The 15,067-nt window shown below is 38.9% G+C and overlaps 1 protein-coding gene across 1 annotated transcript in view; it reads left to right on the top strand.

Annotated features, from left to right (window-relative positions):
• Nucleotides 1-15,067, top strand: part of SLC13A1 (solute carrier family 13 member 1) — a 57,603-nt gene that overhangs the window by 20,592 nt on the left and 21,944 nt on the right. The window contains exons 11-15 of the mRNA XM_080393983.1: nucleotides 831-934; nucleotides 1,831-1,940; nucleotides 2,549-2,710; nucleotides 3,635-3,772; nucleotides 3,874-15,067. The exon at nucleotides 3,874-15,067 is cut by the window's right edge and continues 21,944 nt beyond it. Coding sequence (XP_080250109.1) covers nucleotides 831-934; nucleotides 1,831-1,940; nucleotides 2,549-2,710; nucleotides 3,635-3,772; nucleotides 3,874-4,017 — 658 coding nt within the window. The 3' untranslated portion in view covers nucleotides 4,018-15,067. The remainder of the gene's footprint in view (nucleotides 1-830; nucleotides 935-1,830; nucleotides 1,941-2,548; nucleotides 2,711-3,634; nucleotides 3,773-3,873) is intronic.

Below are 15,067 nucleotides of genomic sequence, written 5' to 3'. Positions count from 1 at the left end.
GTTAGAAGGGTATTGGATCACTTCACGAAACACTAGTGCAAGAAATTCTCAGGCACTGGAAATGACCACAATAAACATGGCCCTTGTGTCTATGATCCTAATCGTGACAGCCATAGGAGGATGATAATAAAGCTCTGCTGCCTTCTCTTAAGCTACAAAAGCATCATCCTTTGTGGGTATGCACAGTGCTCTTAAGGTCTCTTGGACTGAATCTATTACAGAGCATATTAAAGTTATTAAATTTATCATTGAACTGTGAAAAATCAGTTGTTTAAGCATGAGCTGTTCCCAAACATTTCCCTCCCCCAGTTTATTTCTGTGTGACGAAATAATACCTGCTTACTCGAGATGCTTATTTACAAATTTAGAGTGCTTGCATCTAGTATTTCTACAGAGTTGGTGAACTGACCTTGGCTGGCCGCCAGACATCCACCCAGTCGCTCTCTCACTCAGAAAATAAGGTCAAAAAGCTCGTGAGTCGAGATAAAGAGAGAGATCCCTTAACAGTTACAATCACAGGCAAAACAGGCTTGATTTTGGGAAACGTAATTTAATTTAATTGCCACTTAAAAATAGAGTTGGATGGCAAGAAACAAAGACAAAAATTAAAAACCTTTCCCCCACCCCTTTTCTTTCTTAACTTCACTCCTTCATTCCCGAATCCTCTACCTCTTTCCACTGCACCAAGTGATGGCCAGCAGTGGGGAATGGGGAGTTGTGGTCAGTCCATAACAGCTCCTTTCTGCTGCTCCATCCTCCTCCTCACCTGTTTCCCCTGCTCCGCCTGACTATATGTTTATGTGGCTTTTTTCTTGTTAACTTCTCCTTAGGTATAAAGGCTATGCTACAGATTCAACAACTGCCTTAGTGATAGGCCTCCTGTTCTTTATTATTCCAGCAAAAACATTGTCTAGGACTTCAAATGGAGAAAACAGTTGAGTATATTTTGATGTGGATTTTACTACTATAAGGTATCTAAGATACTACCATAAATATAACTTATTGCACTTGTTACAGGAATGTAGTTAAGTACTAATGTTACAATCTTAATGCAAGATAATATCCTACTGTGAAATAAAGCATCCCTGGCCTGGAAGTCAGTGCCAACAATTAAGCAATGTAAGCAGCAGGGGCTGGTGCTGTGCAGGAACCTGCTACGTGCAGCCCACAGCTGCCAATGGAAACCACCTTCCCATTGATGGCACTGGGCTTTGAATGGGACTGCATGGGACAGGGTTGGGTTTATTTTTTGGAAATGCTACTGCTTATTTAAGATACTCTATAAAATGTAACATGTTAAATGAGTCCATTCTCATTAAATTTTCCCCCCTTCAAAATGGAATTTACCCTGGTTAAAGTATACCTCTGGCCTGTCCTCTTTATGCATTCAATCCTGCTGCTGAAATCAATGAGATCTGGGGGTTCACGGAGGATGCAATATCAGAACCTAAATGAGTCTAAGTAAAACAGCATTTGCCCAGCAATCTGTCTGAATAGTGCAGTTTTACTCGGTAAATTAAACTCACAGTTACCCCGTAGCTATCTTCCACATAGGGAAGGAGGGGAGAGGGGCCAATGGTCCACCAGTGCAAACTGTCACAGCTCTGCTGTCTTCAGGCTGTGACAGTTTTCACCAGCGAAGGATCTGTCCCAGGAAGTACAGGTTGTTCATGTCAAAGAGTTCTTTGTGTTACAATGATGAGATTTTGCCTTTGAGTATTTCCCAAGTACTTCCTTAGAGAGGTTATTTCAAGATGTTTTCCAATATGTTTTTAAATGTTGGTGGGGGTTTTAGTGTTTGGGGTTTTTTTTTAATTTTTTTTTCTCTAGCTGTTTTTGGTTACACTCCACTGATTACTTGGAAGGAATTTCAGTCATGCATGCCCTGGGAAATAGCTATTCTTGTTGGTGGCGGGTTTGCCCTGGCAGACGGCTGTGAGGTAATGCAATTTATAGAAGATACTGAACAATTAGCATGACCCACATCAGGAACAAATCAGACATGCAGTGAATTCACAGTTATTGTTGTGTTTTAGCAAGTTATTCTGTATCAATATTGAACTCGATAAATATGGCAAATATTCAAGAGGTTCAGAAAGCAGGGTTACAAAAAAAGGAGTTTGCTTTGTCTTCAAAGAATATGCACAATGATGGCTACTGTTTGTTATTTGATTTAAACCTGATGGTGGTAGGAGTTGTGTACGTACACTGTTTCCAAAGCCTTAGGGTTAATGTCCTATGTCACTGAAGTATGTCCCATGCAGAGCTCTGCTGGCTACTCCAGTAAATCATACAGATTTGGGCCCAAACTCTGGTTATAAAGCCTGATATATGCATATTACAATTTTTTTGATTATGATTACTCTAAATGTCTCAGAGGTACAAATATAAATAAATGGAATATAGTTTGCATGGGTTCCTATAAACCACCGTTGAATTAGAAAGATGTGCTTAAAAACACGTGGTAGTAATCTGTCCTATACCATTTATTAAATTTTCTTTTTAGTGATCAGTAAAACATAACCACGTTGTCATGTTTCTTATGCAGGTTTCAAAACTTTCTGAGTGGGTAGCAAGCAAATTGACCCCACTAGGATCATTACCCTTGTGGCTCGTTATTCTGATATCATGCCTTATTGTCACTTCAGTAACAGAAGTGGCCAGCAATCCAGCTACCATCACGATATTTTTGCCCATACTATCACCTTTGGTGAGTATGACACAATTGTTTTTAATCAGAATCTGTTCTTATCATCCATGTAATAATACAGCTGATCAAAGAAGCAGTTTTTAAGTTTCTACAAAATAATTAATGCATTTTTTTTGCTGTGCTGTGTTGTGCATTGGATACCTGGGGGGTTTGGGCCTTCCTTTACAAGGGATACTGAAAATTCAGTAAAATTAGGTAGAAGTTCAACACTCAGAAATTGATGCTGTTATTCCTATTTGTGAATAGTTGAAGCACTTGAAAAGGAAGCCCTCTCAATGTATCTTCATGATCACATCTTCAGTGAAAATGGTTAACACTGCAACTTTCAAGCTGTCAGAAAAGAGAGGGCTAATAATGTGCTTTAGATGTACTTCTCATTTCTTCTCTCCTTAGCTCAATTGTGTCCTTTCTTATCATCTTTATCAAAAAACCCAATTCTTTCTTCTTCAGAACTTACTGATCACCTTCTAGTCTGTAGATTTTCCTCTTAGCCAGCCTATACACACACTAATGCCTTTCCCTCTCTTACAAAGAAACCTTAGTCCTCACTTCATTGAATCCCTCCTATGTATTATAAACAAATTAAATTTTATAAACTTTATTGCAGTATTTTTGCTTTTAGTGCTTGTGCAATGTGCATACTCTTTGCAACAGTCTTATTTTATGGACTCAACTACAATTAGAAAACATCAGGTGTGAATTTAAAGTTCTGTAGCTATTCTGTATTAGAATCACCTTTTCTCTTCTGAAGCATTCCCAGATATAATCTCAAAAATGAATTATCAGAAAAGGTTATTTCTCACTATTTAAACTGGCAGTTCTGTTCACACATCATTTGTGTTAATGCAATAAGTTTGGATTTATCTATTTAATTTGGCAAAGGTGTCCCTTGACAGCTGTTCTCTCTCTTTTATTCTGCGATAGGCTGAAGCCATTCATGTGAACCCACTTTTCATTTTGATACCTGCTACCCTGTGTACTTCCTTCGCGTTCCTGCTTCCTGTAGCCAACCCAGCCAATGCTATTGTATTTTCATATGGTCACTTAACTATTATGGACATGGTGAGTTTTAAGCAAAACACGCTAAAGGGGATTTTTAACATTTTTAAAACTTTCTTCAGTGTCTTGATGAAACTTTCTGCTTTCTTTTTCCTCTCATTTAGGTGAAAGCTGGTTTGGGCATTAACATCGTTGGAGTCGCTGTAGTTATGCTTGCCATTATGACATGGATAGTGCCTATATTTGATCTCTTTACTTACCCAAGTTGGGCACCAAACATTTCTGCTACAAATAACACTGGGCTGTAAAGAAAAAAATCCTGTGGATTGGTTAGGATTGGGTTTGTTTCTTTTGTTTTCCACTGATTTGTGGTGAGTCACTTAAATGCTTTTTGTCACAATGATAAGGAACTATATTACTAGAAATGCCGTATTTCACAGTCCCAGAGACCGAACATCCAGTTTGAGAGTTTTATTAGGAAGAGTGATAAACTATCTAAATATCATAAAGTTAGATCAAGTTTCTAATATAGTTCAGCTAGTCTGAATTTTTATATCTTCATGTTATGAAGGAAAAAATAAATGTGCATAGCCATTATCACTGGCAGTTTGCCCCCATTCTCAGGGTAGTGGAATTATGAGATTTAGATTTTATTATTTCAAATACATTTTCTGACTATTCGGTGATATTGGGAGTTTTTCAAAGAACATATTAGTTTCCTGTTTTTTTAGATTCAAACTCTGTTTGAAACAGTGTTGATCACAAACAAAAGATCAGGCAGGGGACTGCCTTGAACACATAGTTTACAGTCCTGTCAAAAATGCACAGAAAACGGGGAAGAGCGGCATGACCACTTACATAACACTTTATCTGTTAAGCACTTTGTAATCTGGAAGAAGAATACATACTTAAACATATGTTTAGTCTGCCTCCTTCCAGGACCTCGCTGAAATAAGTCATTGTTGTCGCTTAGTATTTTTCTGGATAGACATGTATTGATAGACCTGAGTCAACCTATATGTATGGAGACTAAATTACCGTCATACATCTCTGCCAAAAGTAGATATATGAAAGCACAAGACAGAGTGCTGAAGATGTGATGCTGATTCCATCAATCAAGACTACGGTGCATCTTCATCAGGAGGCTCATGATCCCTACAGGACAGATGGCTGTTTAAGGTTACTAGACTGTGTTAACGTTGTAAACACAAAGTGCAGTGTAGTGAGAATGGAAGTTTGGAATTCAAAGATATCTGCAAGTGATGACGTCTTACAGGGTTGTTACATGTTTTTCACAAGAAGGACTACAGCATTGTTCTTATCACATGTGGGGAAGACCCATGAAAATGTGTAAAGAGCATTTAGTTAGTAAACTGAATCAAAACTGCAGCTATTTAGCTTGGGTCATCCCCTGGGGCACCTCTGTGATGGTTGTGAAGATGGTTGTTTACAGATAGTGTAAATTATCCATTTTTACTAACAAGAAAAAAAGCACTTTTGTTTTTTGATTAGATGGTTTACACCTACTTTTGATAGTGCATATTTAGAGTAGAGATATCGGTCATGATTTCTATAATGCCAGAATACAGTGTATAGGATTGTTATATATGTAGTTTGCTTCTATTAGCTAATAGTTGCAAATGCAGCTGCAATGAGTTATTACAAAAGCCCTTTATCTTAATGGTGATGGTTTAATGTAAGTAAATGCTATCTGTACATGCCATCACGCTTTTTAGCCTGACTGAGGCTGCTATCTCTTTAGAATGGCTACCTCCCTTTTCTTGTTCTTTTTTTTTTTTTTTTTTTGGGTGGTGGGGTATCTTTTATATAGTGCTTGGCAAAATAGGGCTATGTCCATGACTAGGCCAATTAGGAACTGCCACTATACATGCTAATAATGCTAACTGATCCCCTATAGTAATGATTACAATTACAGATATGCAACACTTGGCTAAATGAAGCCTCTAATTCATCAGCTGCTAGAGTAAAATGCTTATGCAAGTCACTAACCCAAGATATAAATCTTGGATTACATCATATGGTGTCTTCCCAGACAAGGAGCTCGTGGTTTATATAGGCCTTTGGTCCTACAGGCACGAAGAGGAGAACGAACTAAGAGGCTGCTCTTGCTTTAAAGTTCCAAATTATCACCTTTCCAGTTCTGTCAGTAATTTCCAGATTATTCAAGAGCAGTGGAAACAACAGTGAATCATAGAATATTATAAGTGGAAGAGATCTCAGCAGACTTTCTCATCCAATCTCTTACTCAAAGCAAGGTTAGCACTGAATTCAGACCAGGTTGCTCAGGGATTTGTCTAATCACATCTTGAAAATCTCCAAGACACAGACTGCACAGCTTCCCTGGGTAATGTTCTCCTGTGCTTTACTGTCCTTGTGGTGAAATGTTTTGTGTTTAAAAACATGAACAAATATATTCATTTTAGTGGAATAGACTATAATTTTTCTTCCTCTTATTTGGAATCTATTTTTTCCTCTGAAACTTTAGAAAAAAAAAAAAAATTAACGACACATGATAAAGGGAGACAGTCCCCTTTGTGGCCTTACATTCACCACTCCCAGTGGACATGACATTTTCAGTCTTCACTGGTCTGCTTTGTAAAGAATCATCAGTATTATAATCATATGGCAACTGTTGTTCAGCCAGAGGAAATTTGTTGACTGCTTACGAGCTCTCCCACAGTTTTATTGATGTTCACAATACAGAACTGGCTGTTGTAACCTCAGCCATGAACATGACATTGAGGTCTGCAGAGGTCCGCTGCTCTGTGAAATCATGCTTTGATATCTGTATTTTCTTCAAGTTGCATATCTTCATGGAAGAAAACAATCATTTTGCACCATTTAAGAGAACTCATCAGAAGCTGTCAACTGTAGTAAGTGCTACAATTGTTTTTACAAAAAAAAAAGCTGAAGCTCAGTTTGTGTCGAATGACTTTCAGCTGTTCATTTGCTTTAATTTTTGGCTTGTTCATAGGATCGTAGATAATACGATAAGAAAGGCCCATCGTGTCTGAACCCTCACATGATGCAGACCATAGAATTTCCCTAAACTATTTTTGCAGGACAGAGCGTGATAAAGTATCTTATCAAACAAGAAAGAAGATTCAAGTTGTTTAATGAAGGAATGCATGTTTTAAAACTATTTTCACCACAATCTGTGTACGCAGTGAATAATATGCAAAGAGAAAAGGGAGAGATGTGTAAAGTAAAGGAAGTTAGTAATCTGTTGGGCTGTGTGTATTTATAAGTTATCAAAATGAAATGCAGAATTATAAGTAAACTGACTTTCAGTGAGCAGGATCTTAACTGTCATAATGTAACAAATCAGTGACAAAAATAAAACAATCAAACATGAATTTTTTGAGAGATTGTATCCTGTAAGCAGACCAGTCATTAATAAACAAGTTGGTAGTAGTGGGAATGTAGGGTTTCACCATGATTTTTTTCTCCTTGTTTTGCTGAAAGTTTAAGAGAATGGGTGAGACACAGTCTTTGGGCTGAGTGGTTATTAATGCTAACCTATTTTTTATGAACGTTTTAAGTGAAAATGAACAACTCTGCAGTGCAGATATTAATATTGTTAGGACTGTCTCACCTGAGAGCTTTGAAATGGAGGAAAAAGATAATTTCAAAGTGTTTGGCTTTCTGATTGCCCAGTGGATGGATTTGGCTCTGACTGCAGGCGCAAAGCACTGTGCTGATGGCCGGCAGATAATGTGCTCTTCATGTGTCCTATTATATTCCTTGCTTTGTCCAGAGTTTGTGAGTATTGTGACAAATGGTGGAAATGCATCTATAATTATTTTAAGAGTTTATTAATATATGATGACTACATTAACTATTTGCTAATTGCTTTGTGCATAATTTTCATATAAAATGGTGTGCTTTTTTCTTTGTCTTAGCTAAGTCTATTGTATTCGTACGTAAGTAATATTTATGACTTACTATTTATTTGTGGTCCCATTCCTGTTGAATTAAATGGAGCCTTTGCCTTGTACTTCACCAGGGGAGATGTGCAGGGTCTTTGTTGTCCTTTTCTATGGCTCTGTTATGTTTAATATTCTTGCACTTTGCTTTTGGAACATGTGGTTTTAGATTACCAGAAACCACAAAACAAGTGAACCCTGGAAAAAGATTCTTGACTGTTCTGTTACTGGAATCAGATAGATCAATCTTGCAGTGTAAATCCCCTTATGTACTTTTAATGAAGTATCTGTGTTTGTTTACTGCAGGGGTCTTGTTCGAAGTCAACCAGCTTAAAGCTCAAAGGCTCTCTGAGGAGCAATGCAGCACAGCAGATCAGGGAGGGTATAGCGTAAAAAAAATAATATACCTTATACCCTGGATCTCACAACTTTTTGATTAAGTGTGGGTACCAAACCAGTTAGCATACTAATTACAACAATCAAAAGTCCGTTGCGCGTTACGTGCAGTTGCTGGCAGGAGCGGAAGGCTTCCAGTGACCCTTTAGGTGCACAGGAGCCCAGTGCTGCCACGCTGTCCCACCCGCTCAGAGTATTCCCCAGTGGTCAGGTCTGCACAGATGTCAGATTGCTTTGCAGCTATTAGTGATAAATGATAACTTCAGTTATCAGCTTAGTTCTTTGTCTTTGTAAGGCTGATTTGATGATTTATGGTTTTTAAAAATTACTGAACTCTTTGTCCGTGTCATTCCTTAAAACTGTTGCCTTGTGGTTTTGGACGCTGTTGTATGTTACTTTACCTGCACAATGTTCAATTTCTGTACAACTTTCCTTTACAATACTGACTTACTGTTTTAAAAATAAATATTTTGTAAATGCTATACAGTCCAACATATATTTAGTGATAAATTAACAAGAACTAAACTTGTGGTCTGTGAGGAAATGTTAACTTTCAATAAAAGTGCCTGAGATTTCTTAAAACATTTTATTGTTATATCTCAACACCCGATATACATAGCAAAGGATCACCTGTTGAGAATAGTTTAAACTTACTGGATATCAGAAAAGTCCGCTTTTAAAATAATTTAAAAAGGAGAAAGGTTTTTCAGCTTTATAAAGCAGTTGTAGTAAAAATTCTGCTCTCTGCTAGGTTCTTCTACAAACACCGAATAAATATATCACAGTCTCTAACTGTTTGGTGCTTCATTAGAAAACCAGAAAGCAATGCATATACCTGTGCAAAACAGTCCCTGCGTACCTGCTACCTGAGTCAGTGCCCCTTGAAGTCAGGAAGAATCATTTTAGGTCGGGGTGCTGAAGCAAATTCACGAGGATGGCTGGAAGAGTCATGTCCAGGCATTTCATTTGGTCACCCTTCGATGAAGGGACTCGGGTTCTGCCATGTTCATCTGTGGTAAGTGGGGAAGCTTGGGTGTCCAGCTCCAAGAGTGGCCTTTGAATTGCTGTCCTAAGGTCCTAAGTTCTCAAAACTCCTGTACAAGATATAGGACAAAAACTAGGTACCACATCCAAAATAAAATGTTAATGAAAAGTATGTGTCTGAAGCTGTTCTCAGGCATCAATCCAAGAGGGCTGCAGGGCATTTTTGTGCAACCTGCTTCCTTCGCTTAGAGATTTCTGTTTCCATCCTCCAACAACCTCTAACAACACAGGAAGCATGAAAACTTCTGTGATCCTTCCTCAAATGCTGATATTTAAACCCACAGCTCTTAACATCCCAAAAGAGAGCCCAGTATTACCAGGCTATAAGATGTATACCCCTCCTGACAGACTCTGTGCAGCCAACAGAGAAAAATTCACAAGCCCCAAACTGACAGCTATAAGCCCATAACGTGGGCAATCAGCTGTGAGGGGAAGGTCTGGGTCTGGCAGCTGGTGGCATGATCATGCTTTTACCCTCTCCCACTGGTACCCCTCCAATGTGCAGGGAGAGACCTTCACCCTGGGCCCGGGAGGGTGAGAGTGCCTTGCTGTAGCTGGATTGTGGTCCCATCCCCCCCCCAGGGAGATATAGGCACCATGACATTCGGAGATGCCTAAATTAGGAATCAATCTCAACAATTTGAGAGAGTAATTTAATATTTCCAGGACTAAGCAGGCAGTAAGAATTGCTGATTTTTAATTCGGATATAGGCCTTTGGGTAAGTAAGCATGAAAAAAAAAAAGTATTCCAGAGCCTGTATTAAAATACAGAAGTTGGACCTTCAGGTCAGGTATTTTTCTTTAAAAATAATAATAAAAATCTTTTTATTATAGGTGGGATTTAACACAAGATTCACTGGGATTTATCAGGCTAAGAGGCTCAGCGTTTACAGCATACAGAGCATCACTGAGATACATTGTTCTTTACCCTGAACACTGTAATTCATGCTGTATGATGTCCACCTTCATCCGTGCACATCATGAGCACAGCTAGCAAAGTGAACATAAAGCGGCAAGCATATGCACTAAAGCTACACAACACAAGCATTCCAGGCTAACTAAGCCTGGAATAACTAAACCACAAACATTTGATGGGTTTTACTATTTGGCTCAGCAGAAATAAACAGTATAGAAGTCTCTTTTTCTATTGTACCATTTACTTCAGTGCAAAACAAATGGCAAAAGCATTTTCTGCTCTCCTAGGTGATTTTTCTGAGCAATTGTGCTTTATCAGACTTTTATGTCATTTTGTAAAACTCTGCCTCTTATTGTAAAGAAATAAAAGAAGTGAAAAAAAAGAAAATGAATGAGAAGGGCAAGGAAGCAGCGAAGAAGGAAAGGAAGGGATGGAGACGGGGAGAGAGAGAGAAAGAAGTTACCTACAATCTGCAGTTCAGAGTCTCACCTTTCAAAACTGGTAATGATCCACGTACAAGGCTGAGAACTTTTGATAACAACCCTCATGGATTTGGAAAGTTCAGTTTGCATAATACAGAAAACCAAGTGCTGGCTAGTTCTTTCTTTAGATGCTATTATAATGCATCAGAGGAGAAGGAAGTGGATGGCATAGATAATACTATAATTTTCCCTGTTCGTACTGTGAAAGCAGATGGAGTTTTGCACCCATCAAGAAAAATTCTTCAATTCCAATAAGCCATTAACTGTTTCCTGGTTGCATATTTTCAGTCTCACAATTTTTGAATTCATGGCTTAGGCAATATCTCATGAGTAATATTTTTGAATACCACTCTTGCGATTCTTAGGTGTGGAGAAACCTTCATATAACTGTGGATTATGACTAAAGCTTTATAACGAAAGCCAAATTTCCAGTGCCCTTCTGCAGCCACTTAGCCCCTCATTCTCAAGTTATATTGCACTTCCAGGATGATTTAACAGACCACACTGAAAAATCAGATTGTGTTATGCATGATGCTGACAAGGTCAATAAAGGCTATTATATGAAGTTGCCTAGAGCACAGGGATTTTCTGCTTCTGCTACACAGCCATGATGGGACTAAATCACAGGAAATCGAAATATTCTTCTGGTTAATCAGAGATGGAGACTCCCATCTGCTCTCATTCCCCTTCAAAGGCAGCAATGCACAGCAGTGGACAGCTGATCTTGATCCAACCAAATAAGTCTCTTGTCTACAATGCTCCCTCAAAGTGTGTCACAACCAAACTAAGCGTTTGCTAGACCATAGCCCATCCTCTCCCCATGGACTTTACCTTGCTCTATCATCCAGAAGCACAGCTCTTGGAAGAATCTGAGGGTGGTCTTGTGACAGTAGGTACCACCACAAGCAGCTTGCAGCCCAAGGAGTCCTCAGTCTGATTCAGCTTCTGCAAAAACCTCCAGAATGAGTCTTACCTGAGCACGTCTCAGGTCTTCTTCTTTGCCCACATCTTAGATCTGTCAAGTGATCTCTGAGTTGAAACCACTGAGGTGTTTTCATGACAAGCAGATAGTGTTAGCAGAAAAGCAAAAAGTACTAAACCAAAACAATAGGACTACTTACTGTTAGCTACTGTGTTGCGTAGAGCCTTAGCAAAATTGTTAGTGTCTTTGAGGTCAGTGAAACAAATGAAAATAAAAACCTTTTCGGCAAATTGGTGACAGACGACAGTAATGGAAGTTTTGAGCTATTTAGCAGTGGATCAGAGCTACAGAAAATCCCAGTCATTTTACTCATAAGAATAGTTGTAAGCCCTTTCAGTGTGATTATCCAAGGTTGTGAGCCACATCCTGCTGAAAGTAATTTGTAAATAAAATTCATACACTTTTTCCTACATAAATAAAATCACATCACTTCATTATGGTTGCAAATTAAATAGAACTGTTTCCCGAGATACATGCTCCCCTAGGATAAAATGATGCATCTCAGCAGGACCAAGCAATGAATTGCCAGCATTATATTGGCTTATTTCTTAATTGTGAAAATAGCTAAAGATTGATTGGAATGAGGAATTGGTCTGGGCTTTTTGCATGTTTTTTTTCCTGTGGCTACTATGACCTCAAAGCATAGAAACAGCAAAATGGTTTTGTAGCTACTTATTACTACAAATTCAAAGGGGAAATATTTCTTTGTAATTTTGGTTATCACTAAGACAGTAATGAAATTGTATTAACAACACCTGTAAACGCATGAAGTGTAGTAAAATAATTAAATGGTTTGAATTTGGTTAACATATTAGTATTTGCAGGTATTTGTATTTGCTGCTATTAACTTCAGGAGGTACTGCTCCAGCTAGGATATAACAGCTAGTGAGAAAAGAAATTTGCATTCAGATAAATGCCAAGTTCATCTACTGAATCATTCCAGAAAGTAGACTTTGGATAACACATTACAGAAAGTTGTATGGTAGAGGTTCTAATCCCTGATATATAATCTAAACTTTTCTCACATAAATTAGTCATATGTCAGCTAGTACCAGAAGGAGGACATGGTGACCAGTTGATCATTGTTCCTCATAAAGGATTCTTTTTTTTTCTGTTTTTAGCACTTAAGGCTGTCATTCTGTCCCTTACTCAGACTTCTGCTTCCTAACCTAAACAGCTAAGGTGATCCTATATGTTCCTGGGCATAATGCCAAATGGCCAGTCACAGGTAGAGAGCTCAAGCACGTGCAGACAATCTTTCTCTTACTGTCCTGGTTTTGACCGGGATACAGATAATTTTCTTAGTCACTGGTACAGTGCTGTGGTTTGGATTTAGTATGAGAATAATGTCGATAACACACTGATGTTTTAGCTGTTGCTAAACAATACACCACGGACTTCCCAGGTTTCCCGTGCTGTGCCAGTGAGCTGGTGCACAAGAAGCCGGGAGGGAGCAGAGCCAGGGCAGCTGACCCCAACCAGCCAAAGGGATGTTCCATACCACAGAATGTCACACTTGGTATATAAACTGGGGGGAGCTGGCCAGGAACCACTGATCATTGCTTGGGGACTGGCTGGGCATCTGTCAGCAGGTGGTGAGCAATTGCACTGTGCATCACTCGTTTTTTTCCATTCGGGTTTTATTCCTCTTTCCCTCTGTCTCCTTTTCATTACAGTTATTATTATTATTATTATTATTATTATTATTATTATTATTATATTTTATTTCAGTTATTAATTTGTTTTTAAAAGTTTTTCTTTTTTCCCAGTTCTGCTCCCCATCCTGCTGTGGGGGGCAGGGAGTGAGCGAGTGGCTGTGGGATGCTTAAGTTGCTGGCTGGATTTAAACCACAGCACTCACCTGGTACATGAGTCTGACTAGCTGTACTGCTCGTGACATTATCTGTGTATGGTGGCAGTACCTCCTTTGTGAAATTCAGTAGCTTGAGGTCCTGGGTACCCAGAAAAATTGACACAAAAATACTGGAAAAGCCATGTGTGTTTTAAGCAAACTGTAAGTATTTAACTAACAGAGGAAAGCTTTCAGGAGGATGTCTGGCTGGTGGGTTTTTCTATATTTGACTATTTTGCATTCCTAAACCATCTCAGTTCTTTTCCACTTTATAATAATTATTTTCCAAGAATTTGATCTTTTTTTTGTCCTCTTGTGGACACTTTGTAGTATAGTCATGTCCCTCCTGAACACAGGGGTGCCCACAGAGGTGGGGATCTCTGTAGATCCAGATATACCTGATAAATCTAGATCATGTATTTTCTTTAACTCCTTTTGGAGAAGCATATCACTGTTTGTGATCCGCTTTACACCTTGGACTTCTGTTCTACTTCTGTTAGTTAAGAAGTTAAGTCCTTAACTTCATGAAGTTCTTCATGAAGAATCTTCAGGAAGTCCTTCACAAAGAACTTCCATGAAGTCTTTAACCTCATGAAGTTCAACAAGGCCAAGTGCAAGGTCTTGCACCTGGATTGGGGGAATCCCCAATATCAATACAGAGTGGGGGATGAATGGATTTAAAGCAGCTCTGTGGAGAATGACTTGGGGATACTGGTGAATGAAAAATTGGACATGAGCCAGCAATGTGCACTTGCAACCCAGAAAGCCAACTGTATGGTGGCCTGCATCAAAAGAAGCATGGCCAGCAGTCTGAAGGAGGTGCTTCTCCCCATCTACTCCACTCTCATGAGATCCTACCTGGAGTACTGTGTCCAGCTCTGGGATCCCCAGTAAAAGACAGACACCTTGGAGCAGGTCCAAAAAATGATCAGCAGGATGGAAACCCTCTCCTATGAGGAAAAGCTGAGAGAGTTAGTATTTTTCAGCCTGGAGAAGAAAAGGCTCTGGGGAGACTTTACTGCAGCCTCTCAATATATAAAGGAGGTTTATAAGAAAGCTGGAGAGAAACTTCTTACCAAGGCATGTAGTGACAGAAAAGGGGACAATGGTTTTAAATTGAAAGAGGGTAGATTAGACTGGACATAAGGAAGAAAGTCTTTATGATGAGGTTGGTGAGACACTGGAACAGGTTTCCCAAGAAGTTGTGGCTGCCCCATCCCTGGAAGTGTTCTGAGTCAAGCTGGATGGGGCTTTGAGCAACCTGGTCTGGTGGGAGGTGTCCCTGCCCATGGCAGGGGGGTTAGATTAGATGATCTTTGAAGGTCTCTTCCGACTCAAACCATTGTAAGTCCCCATTTTTTATGTGTACAATTGATGTTGCCTTGCTAAATACAGCTGTATGCACTTATCATAACTAATTATTTTTTTTTCAGAGCATTTACCCTATTTAGCAATACAGTTTTGGGTTCTAAACCTGTCTCCAAAGAGTTCACAGTCCTTAAAACATTTCTGTTATCTACAGGTTTTGTTATATCATTCCCTTAGACGTGATCTAAATTGCAGATTAAACTAATCCTTCCGGAACCCTGGAACTACAGTGTTGTCGAAGGTAACATATTGGATATATTCCTTCACTTTTTTGGCAAGTGACCCCTGTTTTTTGAGTGCAGAATTAGAACACAGATGTATGCACACTTTTCTTGTAGGTTTTATCACCTTAATTTGCTTAGGAGAATGTA

This window comes from Falco punctatus, assembly GCF_963210335.1.
Source record: "Falco punctatus genome assembly, chromosome: 6".
Lineage (NCBI taxonomy): Eukaryota > Metazoa > Chordata > Aves > Falconiformes > Falconidae > Falco > Falco punctatus.
Note: the sequence above shows the minus strand (reverse complement) of the source record. Positions and strands in the feature narration are given on the sequence as shown.